Source organism: Spermophilus citellus (genome assembly GCF_964194105.1).
Source record: "Spermophilus citellus genome assembly, chromosome: X".
NCBI lineage: Eukaryota > Metazoa > Chordata > Mammalia > Rodentia > Sciuridae > Spermophilus > Spermophilus citellus.
In genome coordinates this window covers 116,107,233-116,127,907 of record NC_138190.1, presented here as the reverse complement: position 1 = coordinate 116,127,907, position 20,675 = coordinate 116,107,233, and the positions used below count along the sequence as shown (strand labels likewise).

At 36.8% G+C, this 20,675-nt stretch overlaps 1 protein-coding gene across 2 annotated transcripts in view; it reads right to left on the bottom strand.

Annotated features, from left to right (window-relative positions):
- The window catches only part of IL13RA1 (interleukin 13 receptor subunit alpha 1), a 58,017-nt gene that overhangs the window by 13,011 nt on the left and 24,331 nt on the right, over positions 1–20,675 (bottom strand). For both annotated transcript variants that reach the window (XM_081277138.1, XM_081277139.1), the window contains exons 5-10: positions 15,292–15,479; positions 12,759–12,910; positions 7,206–7,253; positions 6,779–6,911; positions 3,520–3,616; positions 1,531–1,615 (exon numbers count right to left, since the gene is read on the bottom strand). In XM_081277138.1, the coding sequence (XP_081133264.1) occupies positions 1,531–1,615; positions 3,520–3,616; positions 6,779–6,911; positions 7,206–7,253; positions 12,759–12,910; positions 15,292–15,479 (703 nt within the window). The remainder of the gene's footprint in view (positions 1–1,530; positions 1,616–3,519; positions 3,617–6,778; positions 6,912–7,205; positions 7,254–12,758; positions 12,911–15,291; positions 15,480–20,675) is intronic.

The window sequence follows — 20,675 nt, the reverse complement described above, 5'->3', positions numbered from 1 at the left end:
TTTAACTCAACTAAAGTTAAAGAACCACTGGTTGCCATAGTCAACCCCACTTATGGTTTACAATCAATCTCCTAATTAGGTATCAGATTTTTGGACCTGATTGCTTATTGGCACCCTATCCTCCAGGGTCTGGCAGTCATCCACCATTTGTGAAGTTGACTTGGTGAAAAAGTGATCCAGAGATATCCTCATCTGATGGCTTGCCTGTAATGGCTTGCCTTCCTTCCCTAGTCAAATGTCAGTCAAATTGCCCTTGTGAATTATTTGGGTATTAAAGATAATTAGAAATTATTACCAATAGTAAAACTCATCACTAACACTTATTAAGCACTTACAATGTTCCAGACATGCTAACCAGTTGCTATAGAATTAACTATTTGTATTAAGTTAATTGAATTCACATAACAGCACTGTAAGCAGGTGCTGTTGTTACTTTCAACTTGACAAATGGGAAGACCAAGTCACAGAGAGGCTAAGGAAGTTACCTAAGGTCAAAAAGACAGTAAATGACATAGCAAAGATTTGAATCCAGACAATTTGACTCCAGAGCCCAGGCTATTATCTAGTATGATATGCTACTTCTACAAATTAATTGCCCTATGCCTCTTATTACTAATTTAAGATATATACAGTATGATATTTATTTCATTTAGTGTCTCTATTATTTCATTAGAGTGAATGTATTTATCACAGAACCTCAACATCTTTTTTCCCCATGATGTCTTAGGTTTCTAGCCACAAATTCTATCATGAGAGTCTCCTAGAAATCAACAATAGCAGTTGGGGTGGGTCTCTTCTGTTTCCCTGTGTTTGCAGTTCAGTTTTCCATGCAATAGCATGAACAAAGTGCATTTCCATTGATTACTCCATCTTTATATTTCCCTGCACCAAATTTTAAAAATTACCCAAGATTCAGGTAGCCTATTAGGCCAGCTTCATAATGGAGCCTCCTTCTTGTACATGTGTCAATAAAATATATCCCCTATCTCAGAAAGAATATGAAGCCCAGTGATCAGAGATGGGCAAAGTAGTCTGAGGCCTTTTTAGTTGGTATGCTTGACCTTAGACCCAATATATGCAATCTGTTCTTCTTTAATCTTTTAGATAAACTGTAATTTAAAATGACCAATTTCAAAATGAAATTCTGACACATGAAAACTTTGAAATATGATGCTAGTGAGGTGAGTCAGACACAAAAAGGCAATATTGTATGATTACACATATATGAGGTACCTAGAAAAGGAAAATTCCCAGAGACAGAAAGTAGACTAGTGGTTACTAGCAGGGAGATGGGGGAATGGGAAGTTATTATTTAATGAACACAGTTTCTGTTTGGGAGATGAACAAGTTTGGGGTATAAACAGTGGTGATTGTTTCATAACCTTGTAAATGTACTTAATGACTCTGAACTGTATGGTTAAAATTATTGAAATGGTAACTTTTATGTTATGCCTATTTTACCACAATTATTAAAAAATCTCACAGCTAGCCTCAAAAAAAATTTCAAACCCCCATGGAGTCAGTGCTTACCAGGGTATCATCATTCTGGTCTCCAAACATTTCTTTAAAAATCTTTCCAGGATCAGGAATTGGAGGGAATATAATGATCTTTAGCCTTTAAGAAAACAGAAACATTTCGGATCAAATCTTCCATTGTATAGGAGCATTCCACTTAAATACAGACATATTAAAAGAAAGTGTGGGTAAAAGTCATAGTGCACAATTCATTTTTTGAAGAAACAATTGTGAAAAAATCCCTTTAAAAGGTTATGGGAGGGACTGGGGTTATGGCTCAGCAGCAGAGCACCCACCTAGTGTGTGTGAGGCACTGGGTTTGATCCTCAGCACCACATATGAATTAAAAATAAAGGTATGTTCACCTACAACTAAAAAATATATTTTTTAAAAAAGGTTATGGGAAATCAATGTCCTAAGAGCCATCAAGTTTGGGTGAAGCACATGGACTGATAGAATAAGCAATTTACTTATATTCTATCATTTAAATAATATGGTACTGTACTTTGAATAGATCATATGGGAGCTTGATTTTTATAATTTTGAAAACAAAATCCTGCTAACAGTGTGTGTGTGTCCCCAACTAGAACGTAAAGACAGACTTTGTGCTGTTCCCTGATATAATCCCAACATTTAGTATAGTGCCTAGCAAATAAGTAGGCATTCAATAATAATAATATGCATATTGAAAGAACATTGAAATATTGGTTCTGAGCTGGGTACAGTGGTACATGGATATAATCTTAGCAACTCAGAAAGCTAAGGCAGAAGATTGCAAGTTCAAGGCCAGCCTCAGCAATTTAGCAAAACCATGTCTCAAAATAAACAATAAAAAGGGCTGGGGTGGGCCAGGCATGGTGGCACATGCCTGTAATCCCAGCTGCTTGGGAGGCTGAGTCAGGAGGATCATGAGTTCAAAGCCAGCTTCAGTAAAAGCAAGGTGCTGAGTAACTCAGTGAGACCCTGTCTCTCAATAAAATACAAAATAGGGCTGGGGATGTGGCTCAGTGGTGGAGTGTCCCTGAGTTCAATCCTTGATCTCCTCCCCCCCAAAAAAGGCTGAGGTGGGGATGTAACTCAGTGGTAGAGCACCCCTAGCTTCAATCCCTGGTATTGCAAAGAAAAAAAAAACTGGTTCTGGACCCCAGTTTAACAGCCGTATTCCAATCTTAAGTATTTATTGCAAGAGAAAATAACAGTCCATATAGTGAGATAGAGAAAATAAAACATTCTTGGGTATTTTCTTCAGTACTGGCGATTGAACCATGGCCTCATGGACACTATACAAGTGCTCTAACACTAATCTATATCCCCAGCCCAAGAAAATGAAATATTCTAAAGAAGTGAATGGCAGATATGAGTGACAACCTGGTGAAGTTCTCATTCCTATAGCATTAGCAACAGCCTGCTTCATATTAAAACTATTCAAGTAATTTCTGTAGCAATGGTCTTCACTTCGTTTTTATTTATTTTTTTTCTTTTTTGGCACTGGGAATGAATCTAAGGTCTCACACTTGCTAAACACATGCTCTACCACTGAGCTATATCCCTAGCCTCTTCTTTAAAATTCCATTCCAAAAGATAACAACTAATTATTGATACATTAGGCATTTGAAAGAATAAATTATTAGAAGACCCATTCAATGATGCTAAACACATGCAAAAGGATCAGTGCTTGAACAGGCCCAAAGAAACTAAGCCAATGCTTTCCTTATCAGAAAATGGGCACAATCGTATTTATTTGCAATGTCATATCACCAAAAAATGTCTATAGGCCAAATTCTTCTAATATGTGGACAAATATAAAACACCAGCACAAATAGTAGTAACCATAGCAACTGGAATAGCAGAAACTAAAACCTACCTGGTGGGCCTAGGGTTGTGGCTCAGTGGCAGAGCTCTTGCCTAGCATGTGTGAGGCAATGGGTTCAATCCTCAGCACCACATAAAAATAAATAAATAAACAACAACAACAAAAAAACCCTGCCTGGGTAGGTATCTCACCTTTTCAGGTAAAGCAGAAGTATTATGATGGCGCCTGCAACGATTACTGGAATGAGGAGTAACATTGTTATATAGAATGTGGAATTGGGCTGCTTACCTAGAGATAAGAAAGCAAACAAAGATATAAGAATGAAAATCCTTTTAGTAAGAGATAAGACAACAATTCTGTTAGTTTGTGAGACCACAGATATTTCTGTCCCCTACCCCAACCTATTGTCCCAAACTGTTGACTTATCTTGTCTTCTGTTACCTTAATAGTTACAAAAGGCAGGCACAGTGGTGCATGCCTGTAATCCCAGTGGCTCAGGAGGCTGAGGCAGGAGGATTTCAAGTTCAAAGCCAGCCTCAGCAACTTAGCTGAGGCCCTAAGGAACTTAATGAGACCCTATCTCTAAATAAAATATAAAAAGGGCTGGGGATGTGTCTCAGTGGTTAAGCACCCCTGAGGTCACTCTCCGGCACCAAAAACAAAAAGTTACAAAAATGTCTGGTTCTGGTGCCGGAAATTTCCTGGAGAAGTAAACACCCTAAAGATTATCTGCAATCAGGATATCTTAACTAGTTCCAGACACTATTAACAAAGATGTCATATGTATTAAACGTATCATTTCATTAACGGTGATATCTTTTCTTACTGCTTACTTGCAGTACTAGAAAACTTAAAACAGCCCTAACAACTACTACTACTCTTCTTAAATGAGCAACCTACTATACATCTGGTACCACATAAGGTGCTTTGACATGCTTAATCTCCTATCTCCACTATATAGTATTATCTCTAATTTATATAGTCAAGAAGAACAAGGTTCAGAGAAGCTTAGTAACTCATCAGAAGGGTTTAGTAAATGATGGCACCAGGTCTCAAATCTAACACTACAATTCCAAAGCCTGCCTTGCTACAACTAACACATGGAATTCCATTTGCCTATTTATATGTTCATTTTTTTCCCACAAGGGCATAGACATATAGAAAGCATCATTAGGGCCTAGCAAAATCACTTTAGGCAGCCTTTAGAGGACTGGGCTCCACATAATTCCTGCCTGTTGCCAATTACACTCTTGTGTAATTGTAATTACACTCCCTGTCCTTGAGCATGAGCTGCACTACTTGACTTGCTTCTAAACAGAAGAGCAGTGGTAATAGGATGTCACTTCCAATATTAGATGATAAAAGACTATGGTTTCCACACTGGGTGTTCTCTCATATGTCCATTCTTGCTTGGCTCACTCATTTGGGGAAGCCAGCTTCCATGTCAAGAGGTAATACTGAGGGGTGGTCCAAGTAGCAAGGAACTAAGGGAAGCTTCTGAATCAGTTTATTAAAGTTGTTGCAACAAATTACTACAAACTAGGGGGCTTAAAACAACAGAAATTCATTCTCTCATAGTTTTGGAGGCTAGAAGTTCAAAATCAAGGTATTGGCAAAGGCATTCTCCCTATGAAGGCCCTAAGAAGAATCACTCCTTGACTCTTCGATGTGGCTCCTGGAATTCTTTGATGTTCCATCACTCCACTTGCCGCCTCCTTCTTCAATGACCTTTGTCCCTGTATGTCTATCTGTATCTCTAAATGCCCTCTCTTCTTTAAAAAAAAATTGTAGTTGTAGATGTTCAAAATGCCTTTATTTTATTTGTTTACTTTTATATGGTGCTAAGGATCAAACCCAGTGCCTCACACATGCTAGACAAGCACTCTATCACTGAGCCCCAGCCCCAGCCCCCTGTCCTCTTCTTATAACTAGTCATTAGATTTAGGGCCCACTCTGATCCTGTATGATCTCATCTTAAGTTGATTATATCTGCCAAAACCCAATTTCCAAATAAGGTCATGTTCATAGGTACAGGGGCTGAGAATTAAACATATCTTTTTTTGCAGGGGGTGTAATTGATTCATCATGCCACAGTTTCCATCCAGCAACCAGCTAGTTACTAAGACTTTCCAACAATCACATGAGTAAGACTGTAGTCCTTATTACAGTCTGACTGCCACTTCATGAGGCTTCTAGCTAACCCATGCCTAGATTTCTGAACCACAGAAACTATAAGATGGTAAATGTGTGTTGTTTTTGAGCCACTAACCTTTGGGGGTTGTATCATGCCTGGCACACAGCTTGTTCAGTATCTCAATAAATAGGGAACTGACTTCTACCACAGCAACCCATCTCTCTGACTCTTAGCTGTTTCAAAGTTCTTAAATTGGTTCTATATTGCCCCATGGAGCTGCAAATAGGAAAGCCTATTTCTTCTGATGATGATACCTCAAATATTAGAATTCAGCAATTATGATTTCTCAAGGCTACATTATCAGTTGTTTCTCATTGAGTTTCAAGGTCCTTCAACATCCTGATTACCCAGAGTGTCCAGTCTGACAAAGGATCTCCTACAATGTATGGCTTCAAATAGGATACTGCACATTCCTGAAGTAGTGGACCACCATGTCCCACCCTGCGGCATCCCCATGTTCTGGGGACTTCACTAGTACTGCTGCCCAAAACCACACATGTGTGTTAGGACTATTTAAGGTTCCATTGTTGAGTTCCTTTGAGCTTACTGTCAAATTAAACCCTGTATAACACTCTACAACATACAGACATAAAGTCTAGGTCTTTCCAATCGTATATTTGAGCCTGGCTTACTCAGAATCTCCACTAATAAATGATTGTTTCAAGTTTAGATATAAGTTTATTTCTATTAAATACCATTAGGTCATGTCACCTCTCCTAATTCTGTCAACCAGTATATAGGACAGTTCTCTAACATGGTAAATCCTGAAGATTTGATCATCTCTGCCTTCTATGCCTTTGTTCAGATTATTAATAAAAACTGGAAATGGGACAGAGATAAGGATAACACCATTTGGGTTGTGGTTTTACAAAGAGGTTTTTATTGTCAATTAACCCTGGGTGATTTGACAGTAATTACAGAGAAGATAAATTTCATTTTTAAGTATACTTTGGCTTACATCAAGAAAACATGACAACCGGGTGTGGTGGCACTTGCCTGTAATCCCAGTGGCTTGGGAGGCTGAGGCTGGAGGATTGTGAGTTCAAAGCTAGCCTCAGAAACTTAGCAAGATCCTGTCTCAAAATAAAAATGAAAAGGGCTGGGGATGGGGCTCAGTAATTAAGCACCTCTGAATTCAATCCCTAATACCCCCCCAAAATTAAAGCATGATATTCCCTTTCCCCAATATTCTTCCTGCTTCACCTTAGTTTCCACACATCAATGTTTTAAATTATAATTAAATTCTGTTCTCTTACCTATACTCATTGCTTGACTCCAATTACTCCAAAGTTTATCATCTTCATAGCATAACTTATTTGTTTTGACTCTTATTCTGACTGTGTAAAAAGTATCAGGAAGAACACCAGGAACCATGAAACAAATTGTATCCTTAGATATAAAATAAAAATACACAAAGAATTTATTTTTAATAAATTTACCAGTTTATTCTGCCTCTGCTATTGAATCATAATATAATTATCTGCCAAATTCTGTATATGATTAAGACTTGGATTGCAACTCAAATTATCTGATTTGTGTCCTGAAAAAAAAAACTGGCAATAACCCACAGAACAAAGTAGTTTGTTTTTCCCAAATCAGTTCAAAGTTCTGCTGTGCTAGGCCTGCCCCACCCCCGATAATATGGGAGTCTAAGCCCAAATAACTCAAGTTGAATCTACTGACCTCCATGTTTCTCCGAAATTCTAAATTCTGACATTTGTCCTCTTCAACCTTAAAAAATAAAAAAAAGTGAATTTCCAATGTTTAATAACACATTTTATATCTTTTAGTCATTTCTTACAAGCTTCTCTTATCTTCCATTAAAAGAGGATCAGATACACTGAAAAAAGTTTGGCCTTTTAAAAATGTAGTGTTGGGCCAATTACATATCTATGTAGGAAACAAAGAATCTTGATCCCTACCTCACACTATTTGCAAGATTAATTGCAAATATTTTTCAGAAAATATTACAAATATTTTCTAGGCACAGTGGCATATGCCTGTAATCCCAATGTCTCAGAAGACTGAGATAGGAGGATCACAAATTCAAGGCCAGCCTCAGTAACTTAGAGAGGAGCAACTTAACAAGACCCTTTCTTAAAATAAAACCAATACGTACAACTATAAAACACCAATAAAAAATGAAAAAAAAGGGATGGGGATGTAGCTCATTGGTAAAGTACCCTTGGTTTAATGCCCATATACCCTGCAAAAAGCTAAACAACAAATAAATTGTGGATCTAATATGCAAAGTAAAATAAGTGAACACATAAATATAATAAGCTTTTAGATGAGCAATAGAATATTTTCATAACCTTGAAAAAGTGAAAGATTTCTTTTTTTGTAAAGAGAGAGAGAGAGAGAGAGAATTTTAATATTTATTTTTTAGTTTTCGGCGGACACAACATCTTTGTTTGTATGTGGTGCTGAGGATCGAACCCGGGCCGCACGCATGCCAGGCGAGTGCGCTACCGCTTGAGCCACATCCCCAGCCCCAAGATTTCTTAACATCACCAAAATCCCCCACATTAATCATAAGTAGGAAATTTTTATAAAGTGACCTATATTAAAATTAAAAACTTTCATTTATCAAATGATACCCTATTTGGGAAATAAACAGGCAATGCATAGAAGGGGAAAACATACTTGCAGTTTCCAAAGGACTTGCATATAGTTTTTTCTCAACAAATTAGTAAGAAAAAAAAAAGCAACTCAATAGAAAAACTGGCAAAAGACTTGAACAAGCACTGTGCAAGAGGATATGCAAACTACCAATAAACATGAAAAACTGCTCAACTGAATTGGTGATCAGGGAAATGCAAACTGAATCCATGGTTAACAAAACACACACCTACTACATTATACCAAGTAGAAGTTGCCTAAGCATCTAGGATTCTCAATTTCTGCTTAATAAAGTAAATGGGCACAATGATTTGGGAAAACTATTATTATCTACTATAGACAATCAGATGTAACCTTAGCACCCATATATGCCTATACACAACAGAAATGTATGCACATGTGCACCAAGAGACAAGTAGGCAAATGCTCATGGGAAACTATCCAAATCAATGAGAGAACAGATAAATAAAAGTGGTATATTCATAAAATGGAATGCGCGGAATGGGAATGACTCATCCACAATTATGGGAAACAATGCTGGAGAAGCTCATAAACATAATAAATGCTGAGTGAAAGAAGGCAGACACACAAAAAAGTACATTTGGTATTATTCCATTTATAGAAAGTATTTAAAGCAGCAACAAATCAAATCTATGGAATTAGCAGTCAGGATAGTAGTTGCTCTTTGGGAGAGTAGCAACGAGAGGGGTCATGAGGAGGTTTTGTGGGGCTGATTACATGGGTGAAAAATCATTTTGCGAAAATCATTTATGAAAAATCATTGAGCTGTATGTTATAGTTTGTGTAATTTTTCTATAGTGTATTATACATCAATTAAAAAGTTGGGGTTTTTTTGTGTTTGTTGGGTGCTGGGGATGGAACTCAGGGCCTTGCACATGCTAGGCAATTGTTCTACCACTGAGCTATACCCTCAGCCAAATAAAAAACTTTGAGAGACATTAGTTTCCCTTGTTGTGACTATAAGATAAAAAAAAAAAAAACTAGGTAGAAGAAAAGAAAGTTTGATGTACAATTCTCTTCCACATAAGTAAGTCACTTACTAGCTGATATAAAGAAAATAGTTCATTCAATGTAAGTTTTTTAAAAGTGGACTGAAAACTCAATGCATGAAATTTTTTTTTAATATTTATTTTTTTTTTTAGTTTTCGGCGGACACAACATCTTTGTTTGTATGTGGTGCTGAGGATTGAACCTGGGCGGCCCACATGCCAGGCGAGCACACTACCGCTTGAGCCACATCCCCAGCCCCAATGCATGAAATTCTGTTGCTTAGTTTAGCCAACTTCTATCAAAGAGATTTTTATTTTTTTTAAGACATGAGATTTTTTTCCTAAATTTTTTTTAGTTGTAGATGGACAAAATATTTTTATTTTTATGTGGTGCTGAGGATCGAACTCAGTGCCTCACCCTTGCGAGGTGGGCGCTTTACAAAACACTGAGCTACAGCCACAGCCCTCAAAGAGATTTTTAAACATGGAACAAAGACCAGAACACATAGTCATTAATTTGAGCCATTCAGTGTCATTCACTAAGTGCTTCATGTCAACATGTATGAAGAGCTGAAAGTCCAATGGAATGATGAAGGACAATCTTCAAAATTTTATACGAGTAAAGGAAAAGCTCAGGGGCTACTGTGTCCCATTACTGGCCATTTAAAACCATAGGCCTGCTGGGGAATCACAAGTGTCCACTTGAGGGATAAGGTTGTAGACTGATGTCCCTTTGCCCCTAACCATCTCACAAATATGTAAATTCTAAAGTCAGCAAATCATTCTGGGCATTAGAGTCTTTAGCTCTTGTCCAAATGTAAACTCCCTTGCATTGTTTATCAGCTAATTAGATACCTCTCAGAGGAGAAAATCGAGGGCACAGAGTACCAAGTAGATGGTTTCCAGGGATGCAGGGAGGGGGTGGTTTAAAAAAAAAGTTGTTCCTTATTTCATGATTATGTCATGAGCTACCTCTAACTACAGAATATTCTTGTGATGGTACCAGTTCATGTTCCAGCTCACTTACCCTCTTAATGTAACACCAGGCAATAATAATAATAATAATCATCATCATCATCATCATCATCATCCCTTAGAGTCTTATAAAAAGAAAAAAAAATCTAACCAGCGAAGCTCAAAATCAGTGAGCACACAAAGAACTGATGACATTCTAGAGAGGAAGCAGCTGGTGAACATCTGCTAGGAGAGAGACTATTAAGCTCAAGTATATAAACAGAACTAATTCTAAAGAGACTATAGTTCTAACTTAGGTAGATAGCTTCCATAGTGTATGTGTTTTCTTTAGTTTGGAAGTCAGTGGAAAAAAAAAAGTAATTTAACTCAATAAGATTTCATTAAATAATGATTATGCACATGGTGGTACACTAAGTATTCTTGGTCAAAGTTTAATACATGGAGACCAACCAACCTTTGAGTAATTACTGACTTATTAGCTGTGTGGACTGCAGCAAGTTACCAAGCCTCTCTGAGCCTTACTTTCTCAAAACTACATAGATTACAACAGTACCTATTTAATGGATTGTTATAAACTACTATAGAAAAAGCACATAGAGGGTTGGGGATGTGGCTCAGTGGTAGAGCACTTGCCTAGCATGCATGAGGCCCTGAATTCAATCCCCAGTACTGCCAAAAGGAAAAAAAAAGCACACAGGAGAGTATCTTTGTGGCACATTATTAATACCTAATAAGTGATATCTATTACTATTACAAGAAGTACTGACATGGTTTCCAGTGGTTAAGAATACAAGCTCGGGAGTTATATCTTTGCTTAAATCTTGATTCTACCACTTACTAGAAAAATGATCTTAGGAATAATTAAGTTTTCTCACTTATAAAATAAAGACCAAATAATGGGACCTAGATCCTTAGAGTTATTGTGAGCTCTAAACTAGATGATTCAGATACAGTACTTACTAATATACCTAGTACACAGTGATCAGTTCAGTACATGTTAGCTACTATTAGAAGCAAGAACAGCACAAAGCAGACACCATCTGACTTCTTCCTACAGTAGTTGATATTTTCAGTGAAAAGGAATACATGTGATCAGGTTTTAAATATCAGGACATAATTGGGGACAAAATGAGTTAATACAAGTAGCATGTGTCTCAGGATTTCACGCAGTAAAAGGTTGGAGTAATCAAGAATATTTCAGCCTTCTGATAAATCACTTTGCTGTAAATCTGTGTATCACACTCCTCCCCACGTGCAAGCCCTCTGCTTTTGCCTTTTGTGGTATTTCATGAGATCACTATGGGTTCTTGTAGTAATAATGATTATATTTCAGCAGGCAGATTTCATTTGAAAATGCCCAGAATTCTATTCTGCTGCAGACCTGGTCACTCCCTGTGGAGTTACAGCCTGTCAACACTGGCTTATTTTAGCAAGCATTTTGAAAGATCCATGATGAGCTAAAACAATTGCACCAAGGAATTTACCCATGTGAAAGATACTGGGCTCCTTTAAAAACCAGTATGAAACATTTTGCATCTAATTTCTAAAACCCAAATGCACAAAGGGCCTAGGCAGGTAGCAAACAAATGAGTGGTAATAGTTAGTCCCTGTGGTCTTGAGTGCCACCTTATGGAAATACATTCATAGGGTAGCATGATTTTAAATCTGGGCCAAAAGTTACAATTTAATAAACAAAGAAACAAACCAGCCTCCACTTTGTTTGTGGTTCAAACACAAATGTATAAGGACCTATTTTGTGAACTCTACATAAATATAATAGTGGGGCTAATGCCCTGAGGTTATACTACATTCTGGTCAAGGTTCCAAAGAAATCTTGAATTAGTATGTACTGCATTTGATTCTAAACAACACAACTATATATAATCCAACAAATATTGACTACTCAAATCTGACTACTTTCTTTGCACAAACTCCAAGAAAATGGAATGGCCTTATCAGCGCTTCCAAATATGCAGGCCACCTAATTTCTACCTACTGCTCTGACATCTTTTCCTACTATATTTTGGCCACACCAATCTCCTTTTTGTTTTCTCACACAGCAAGCTCATTCTTGCTTCTGATTTGTATTTGGTACCCTCTCTAACCCTAGATCTTCATATACCTAGTTCCTGCTCAGCATTCTGGTTTCATTTTCAAGGTCATTATTTGGATAATTTCCCTATATATACCCTCAGATATAACCAGTCACTATACTATATCACCCCACTTTATCATTTTCTTCGTAGCGCTCATGGTCTGAAATTAGCTTGCTCATTTACATACTTATTTTCTAAAATGTAACGTTCATGAAGAAAAAAAAACCTGTTTTTCAGGTTTGTTGCCTTATCACTAGTACATAAAAGTGCCTGGCACATGGTAAACACTTAATATAAATTTGTCAAACAAATAAATCAATGAATAGCTTGAACCTGTCAGCCAATACTACCATAAACCCTCCAACTTTCCACAATGAGCTATTTCAGACAAGAAATTTCACTATTCTCATCCTCCTCATGATCATCTAGTAACAGATGTAAGACCTACATTTCATTGATATTTCAACATTAAGACATTCAAATGAAAGTTATGTATCCAAAGAAAAAGAATCATCTAAAAAAAAAAAACTTACGTAGAAAATATCATGTGTCTCGGTTTGGCTGTTATTGACTTCTACTTCATAAGATAAGCATGAGCTAAAAAAATTCTGTGGATTCTTCCACTGCACATATAAGGCACCATTTTGGAAGAAGAGATTTTTAATATGTGGAGGATCAGGTTTCACTGAAAGTGAAAAGAAAGTAAATTAGCTTCCAAAGTTGATTTGATTATATACATATATTTATGGACATATCTGGATAATGAAGGTTCACAAAGTTAAATCAAAATAGGGGTGATGCTTTTAATGACTTTATATGACCAAATCTGTAGTTTCACAATTTCTGATTAGCCACAATTAATGGAGGAAGTTTATTTAAAACTGCCTAGTAAAATAGAATTAAGGAAAATTATGGGGGGTGCCTGGTAGATATCACAAACTCCGACCTACATCTGGTTTGAAAATGGTCAGGTTATAATTAGGGCAATTTATGGTTACAACATATAGAATAAAGAAAAATGCTTAGATACAAATAGGCTTCTACCTCATAGGCAACAAAGTTCCAGGTACAAGGGTCTTCCCTAGCTGTCACTCGCTCATGCCAATTAAGGACCACAGTTAAAATATTAGCCTAGTCTCCATCACAAACCAAAATATGGATGAATCTTGAGGACATTATGCTAAATGAAATAAATTAAACACAAAAGATATATACTGTATAATTCCATTCATGAGGTATCTAAAGTAGTCAATTCACAGAAATAGAAGAAAAGTGGTTGCTCAGGGCTTAGGGGAAGGAAATCAATGTTTAATAGGCATAGTTTCAGTTTTGCAGGATGAAAAAGTTCTAGAAAGCTGTTGCACAACAAAGTGAATATACTTAACACTACTGAACTAAACACTTAAAATGATTATGATAGTAAATTTAATGTTATCTGATTACAATAAAAAATGATTTTTTAAAAAAAAGCATTAGTCAGGGCTGGGCACCATGGAGCATGCCTGTAATCCCAGCAGCTCAGGAGTCTGAGACAGGAGGATCATGAGTCAAAGCCAGCCTCAGCAACTTAGCCAGACCCTAAGCATTATCATCTAGTGACAAATGTAAGGCCTATATTTCATTGATATTTCAATGTTAAGACTTTCAAATGAAAGATAAGTATCCAAAGAAAAAGAACAAGACCCTGTCTCTAAGTAAAATATAAAATATAAAAATAGGCTGAGGATGTGGCTCAATGGTTAATTGCTCCTAGGTTCAATCACTGGTAGCAAACATTTTTAAAAAATAAAGCATTAACCAGGTCAATTTACTTTTGCAGAAGTCAGGAATTCATTAATACCAAGTCACAGAAGATAATGGATAATTAACAGAAAACAACTTGTAGATGTCATCTTCTGGCTGAAAAGTATTTTCTTTATGTCACCATTAATTCCAGGAAGAACAATAGTAAAATAAGCCTTAAAAAGTCCATTTAGGATATAATCCACCAAATGAGGGGAAAGAAAAAGGAGGGCTTTACTTTAGCCTACTCTATTTGTCAAACTACTCCAGCCTCACCCCCATAGCCTGCAGACTAGGTTGCCTTGTCCCCTGCTATAATTACTCTCATGACTACCTGAAGGAGTGGGAAGTAGTGCTCTACTCACAGACTTGGGACCCTTTGTCAAATGATGACTCCTTACCTATGAATCATCCATATACCATTTAGCCAACTTAGAGCTCCCTGCTAGGGTATCAGAAACAAATTAATCAGTATGTGGATGCTATTTTGCTGTAGAGAGTCACAAAACACATTTTATATACCTTATATCATCAGAACCTTATGACAATTCTTTGCGGTCAAAAGGGACTACATACACCATGTCATAGATAAGAAAATACTTATAAAGGGTGTATATGTCTATCCAAGGTACAGGAGTTAGGAACTCAACGAGATATTTTGTTTTCAAGTCTTTCTAATAGGCAAACACTCAGCTGGTACACCCAGGCACAGCTATCCTGGTTGTTCTGATTAATCAGTGCCTGTGCCACACAAAGTGTCAAATATTTTTGCAACTTCAAGACCAGTCTTGGACTGGGAATATAGTTCAGTGGTAGAACATTTGCTTAGCATGCTGAAGTCCTGGGTTTAACCCCCAGCATCAAAAAAAATTTTTAATATTAATCTTAATATTACCACCCTCAATCTAAGCTTTTTCTAACCAAGAAAGATTATTCCGAAACTATATGATCATATGAGCACCATCTTCTCAAGTTTCATAAGTGAAGAGAAAAGATCCTAGATTCGGACAACGTGGGTTCCAATATTGGTTCTACAACCAACTGCTCTAAATTTCAGTGTATGCCTAAGTAAACAAGAATAATGCATTTGGCACATAAGCTCTTGATTAATAGAATTTCCAAACTTGCTTCATCAAAAAGAATCTATCAAAGAAAGGTCTACATAAATGTAGTCTCTTGTTTCAAGAAGATCTTAAAACCAAAATTATCATTATTTTTATTATTTGAATTGACTGTTCAAAAGATATAACATACCCATAGTCATAGTGGATTTCTAAAACTTACCACGGGAAGCTAAAGGCACTATATTGAAGGATGGCCTAATTTTTCCTGCATTATCTTTGACCATTATTTGAACACTGTGTTGTTCAGAACTGGAATCCTTCACTTTAGTCAGATCAAAGGAACAACCAATGTGTTGACCTTCTCTATAGATGTTTTCACATTGAAGAATTTTCCCCAGGCTGCTGTGCCTACAAGATAAGAGAAAACCTCCTGCATTATTTTGAACAAAGTATTCAAGAAACAAGAGTAGAATTTTTAAACACTGAAGGAGATGTCCATGAAAAGTAATATTTGCAATAAGGCAAGATAGTTTTTTTTTAAACTCTATGTTATAATATGGCTCATTTCATGCCCTAAGAAAAAAGGCTATTCTTTGATAGACATTAGTATAGTCAATAGCTATGAAAGCTATAGGAGTCATCTTCTGTATGAATGAAGATATTCTGAAGCCAGGAAGAGAAGTAGTTTTATGCTTCTTAAAAAGCTGATATGCTGAGGCTGGGGTTGTGGCTCTGCAGTGGAGCAATTGCCTAGCATGTGCAAGGCCCTGGGTTGGATCTTTGGCACCACATAATTAATTAATTAATTAATTAATGTATTGTGTCTATCTACAACTAGAAAATAAATATTTAAAAAAAATTTTTAAAGCTGATATGCTGAAACCCATGGTTTCCCTGGGGTTGCCTCTGCCTGCTCCTTCTTCTCTACTTCTGACTCCCTCATCCACTCAACCTCAGTTTGTCACTCCCATCCTTCCACTAGAATTTCTATTATTTAGATTCCTATTCCTGACCTCTCGCCACAGAGGTAGTCCCAGATTCTAACTGCCCCATCTGAGTGTTCTATTCTTACCTCACAGTGAGTGTTCAACACAGCATGTACTCTCTTCCCCACCAAACTGCCTTTTCCTATCTTCCCATTTCCATCACTCCAAGCTCATTCTCTCTAGGCTCTTTATATACTTTGAAATCATCTTTGTTTCTCATTTCCCTATATTCTATGACCAAATTTTGCTTGCAAAGCATCTTGGGTTCTTGTCTTCTGTAATACTTTCATTGCCTACACCCTGATTCATGACCTCACTGCCTCAGATTTCATGAACTTCTCCAGATTGACCTCCCTGACCTTCATTATTAGTGTCCTTCCATTGCTGCCAGAACAACATTCCAGAACACAATCACTTTTTTAAGTGCCCTACTCCACAATGAGGTTTCAAGTGCCTTCAATAAATTATGCTGCTGGTATCTTATTTCCCACTTCACCTCTATGCATGACTTCCTCAATGATCATTAGCACCTAGCATAGTGCAGGTAGACAAAATTCACTCCTTACACGTTTTAGTGTAGGAATTGTTTTTTTTTTTAAGAGAGAGATAATTTTTTAATATTTATTTTTTAGTTTTCGGTGCACACAACATCTTTATTTTTATTTTATGTGGTACTGAGGATTGAACCCAGTGCCCCGCGCATGCCAGGCGAGTGTGTCACTGCTTGAGCCACATCCCCAGCCCAGGAACTGTTTTTTTAATAATGAGCAAAAGACACAGACTCAGGCTTTCTATCATTAGCCATAATAGGAGCTGTGCCAACATTCTGCAGAAAAGAAAGACAATTTTTAAAAAACAAATGAAGAGTAAAGAGTCCTAAACTCTTAGTCTGCTATCTCAAAACCATCTGTAGTTTTTTTAGTTAGTTAGTTTTGGTCCTGGGGATGGAACCCTGGGCCTCCAGCATGCTAGACAAGCTCTCTACTACTGAGCTATATCCTCAGCTCATGTAGTAATTTAAAATGCTGATTCCTTCAATAAATGGGATGAATTCAAACTAAAAAGCTTTTTCTCAGCAAAGGAAACAATAACATGATGAGAGAGCCTACAGAATGAGAAAAAATCTTTACCACATGCACCTCAGATAGACCACTAATATACAGAGTATATAAAGAACTCAAAAAACTTAACACCAAAAAACAAATAACCCAATGGGATAAGGAACTGAACAGACACTTCACAGAAGAAAAAATACAATCAATCAACAAACAGGGCTGGGATTGTGGCTCAGTGGTAGAGTGCTCGACTAGCATGCAAGAGGCACTGGGTTCGATCCTCAGAATCACATACATGTGAAATAAAGATACTGTGTCCACCTAAAACTAAGAAATAAATATTTAAAAAAATCAACAAACATATGAAAAAATGTTCAACATCTCTAGCAATTAGAGAAATGCAAATCAAAACTACTCTAAGATTTGATCTCACTCCAATCAGAATGGCAATTATCAAGAATACAAGCAATAATAAGTGTTGGCGAGGATGTGGGGGAAAAGGTACACTCATACATTGGCTGGTGGGACTGCAAATTGACGCAACCGCTATGGAAAGCAGTATGGAGATTCCTCAGAAAAATTGGAATGGAACCACCATTTGATCCAACTATCCCACTCCTTGGTCTATACCCAAAGGACTTAAAATCAGCATACTACAGTGATGCAGCCACATCAATGTTTATAGCAGCACAATTCACAATAGCTTAACTATAGAACCAACCTAGGTGCCCTTCAACAGATGAATGGATAAAGAAAATGTGGTACATATACACAATAAAATATTACTCAGCATTAAAAGAGAATAAAATTATGGCATTTGCAGGTAAATGGATAGAAATAGAGAATATCATGCTAAATGAAATAAGTCAACCCCCCCCCCAAAAAAAAAGCTGAATGTTTTCTCTGATAAGCAGATGCTGATTCATAGTGGAGTGGCAGGGGTAGGGTAGAATGAAGGAACTTTGGTTTGTGTAGAAGGGAGGGGAAAGAAGGGGTGGGTCTGTCAGGATAGAAATGATGGTAGAATAAGACAGAGATTATTACCTTATATACATGTATGAATACATTACTAGAGTGACTCTGCATCATGTATAGCCAGAGGAAAGAGAAGTTGTGCTCCATTTGTGTACAATATGTCAAGATATATTTTACTGTCATGTATAACTAATTAGAACAAATAATAAATAAATAAATAAAATGCTGATTCCCCAAATCCTCTCTCAGACTTAGAAGGGGATCACCTGGGCCTAGGAATCATGTATTCCAACAGAAATTCTCCAGGAGGTTCTGCTGCAAATCCTTTTTAAAAATTCAGATCTAACATATTTACTCCTACAAAGACTGTGTAAAGAATGCTTCAACATACAGAATGTTCTTATTCTTCAAGAGACAGTACAAGACTTTTTCTCCAAGTTGTAGGTCCCTGTAATTTATGAAAGAAAACAATGTTTTAAAATTAAGTTATTATCATGGCTAGTTCTTGGATCAGACCATCCTAGAATGTTTTCCACCCACAACTAGAAACAGAAACCAAAGATATTTTTCTTACATAACTAGAGAAAACTACGTACAAAATTATTTTTAATAACGAAAGGAACTCCTCTAATAAGCAATCTTTTAGATCTCTTTTTCATTTTTGAACCCTGAGTATTTCACATATATGCAGGACCCCAGATGTGAAATTTTAAAATAATTTGTTGTAACTTAGAAAAATAATACTAAAAGAGAAAATACTGGTTTTAAATATACAACCCTTTTGGACTTTTCATGAAAGACTAGATAATAAATAGCAAATGCTTTCTGTAGAAATACACACACAGAATTCCTCTGCAGAATTACATTGCAGACATAAGGGATGATGGACAAATTAGAGATTATTTTCCAACTTTAAAAATGATTAATGTGGTAAGAAATTCCCTAAAATTCATTGTTCTGGTTAGTCTGTAAGCTATTTAGGTCCTTCGAATGCCAGACTATCTCTGTAAGGACATAAGTCATTACCCTAGGGTTTCAAAGATCTATTTTAAATTAAAAAATGACTCCACATTTTCTGATTGGAGATTAGGGAAAACAGTCTTTGGCAGTGTATGTGATGTGATTTACATGGGTAGCTAAATCATTTCTGGGTACTTGCTAATGAGCACTATCTTGACTCCCTTGCTTTTGTGATTTTGTTTGGGAAAGAATCAATCTAGAGAAATAAGAGGTAGGAGATTGGTGCCAAATCTCCAAGGCAGGGGGGAGGAGGCCAGCACTGTGCAATGACTCTACCTGCAAGGGACTGGGGATGAATAACACACACCAATAATGACAGTTATCAGGGATTCAGTGCTTACTCTATATTTGCCAGCAGTTAGTCATGGCTCCAAACACTTTTCATACAATAACATCCCTCAACAACCTTAAGAAGTAAGTGCTATTATAACTACCCCCATTTTACTGATTATAAAACTCAGGCTCAGAAAGAAGAGACTGCCCCAAGTCATCTTGCTAGTAAGGAAGAGAGCCAGGATTTGAATCCAAGCAGTTTGACTCTAGAAAGAATAAAGGAGGATATAGAATCTTTACCAACAATGTTCTAAAGAACTTCCCAAGATCATGGAAATGTTACATATCTGTGCTGCCCAATACAAGAACCACTGTGAAACTGGCTAGTGAGATTGGGCAACTCAAGTTTTAACTTAATTTTAATTAATTTAAATTTAAATGTAAATAGCCACAAGTAGCTAACAGTTCCTGTGTTGAATATCACAAATGTTTACTATGGAAAAAAAAAACCTATTGTTGATGAGCTATGGGAATGTGTGTGATAGAAAGTAGGATCTTTGATACCTACTCCACTTGGGTGCCAATAAACTACCACTCTCTTGAGCCACCTTCGATCATTGTATAGATTGTATCCTGCAAAAAAGCATCAACTGAGGGCTGAAAGCCAGCCCAAGCACCATCTACTATCAGCTCTGGCAAGAGCCAACATAAGCACAGAGGAAGGAGAATGCTTTTTCAAAATTGGTCAGTCCAGTTTTTTCTAATTCATTCATTCAGAGAAGACACTCAGCATAATTTGAACTGAAACTTACTTTGTGCTAATATATTCTTCCTAATTTTTATCTTATCAGAAACCCTAGGATTAAGCCATCCACCTGCAGTACCACCCAATTCTATTAGCTATGTTATTTTTCCACACAGTCTGCCACAGAATCAGACATGATTTTTAAGACTTCTTTCCTTCCCCTTATAGACACAGATTCTTTAAAGGTTTCCCTGTGGTTTTATCCATAATTCCTCCAGGGAGAGCAAGAGAGATTAAATAGCATAATAAACTCAGGATGCTACCAACTCCTAGGGCATTATTAAAAGTCTGTAGTAGGGCTGGGGTTGTAGCTCAGTGGTAGAGCACTTGCCTGGCATGTGTGAGGCACTGGGTTTGATTCTCAGCAACATATATAAATAAATAAATAATAAAGGTCCATTGATAACTAAAATAAATAAATAATACATTTTTTTAAAAGTCTTTGGTAACAGCTCTCCCTAGACTTCACCGCAATATCAACAGAGCCAGG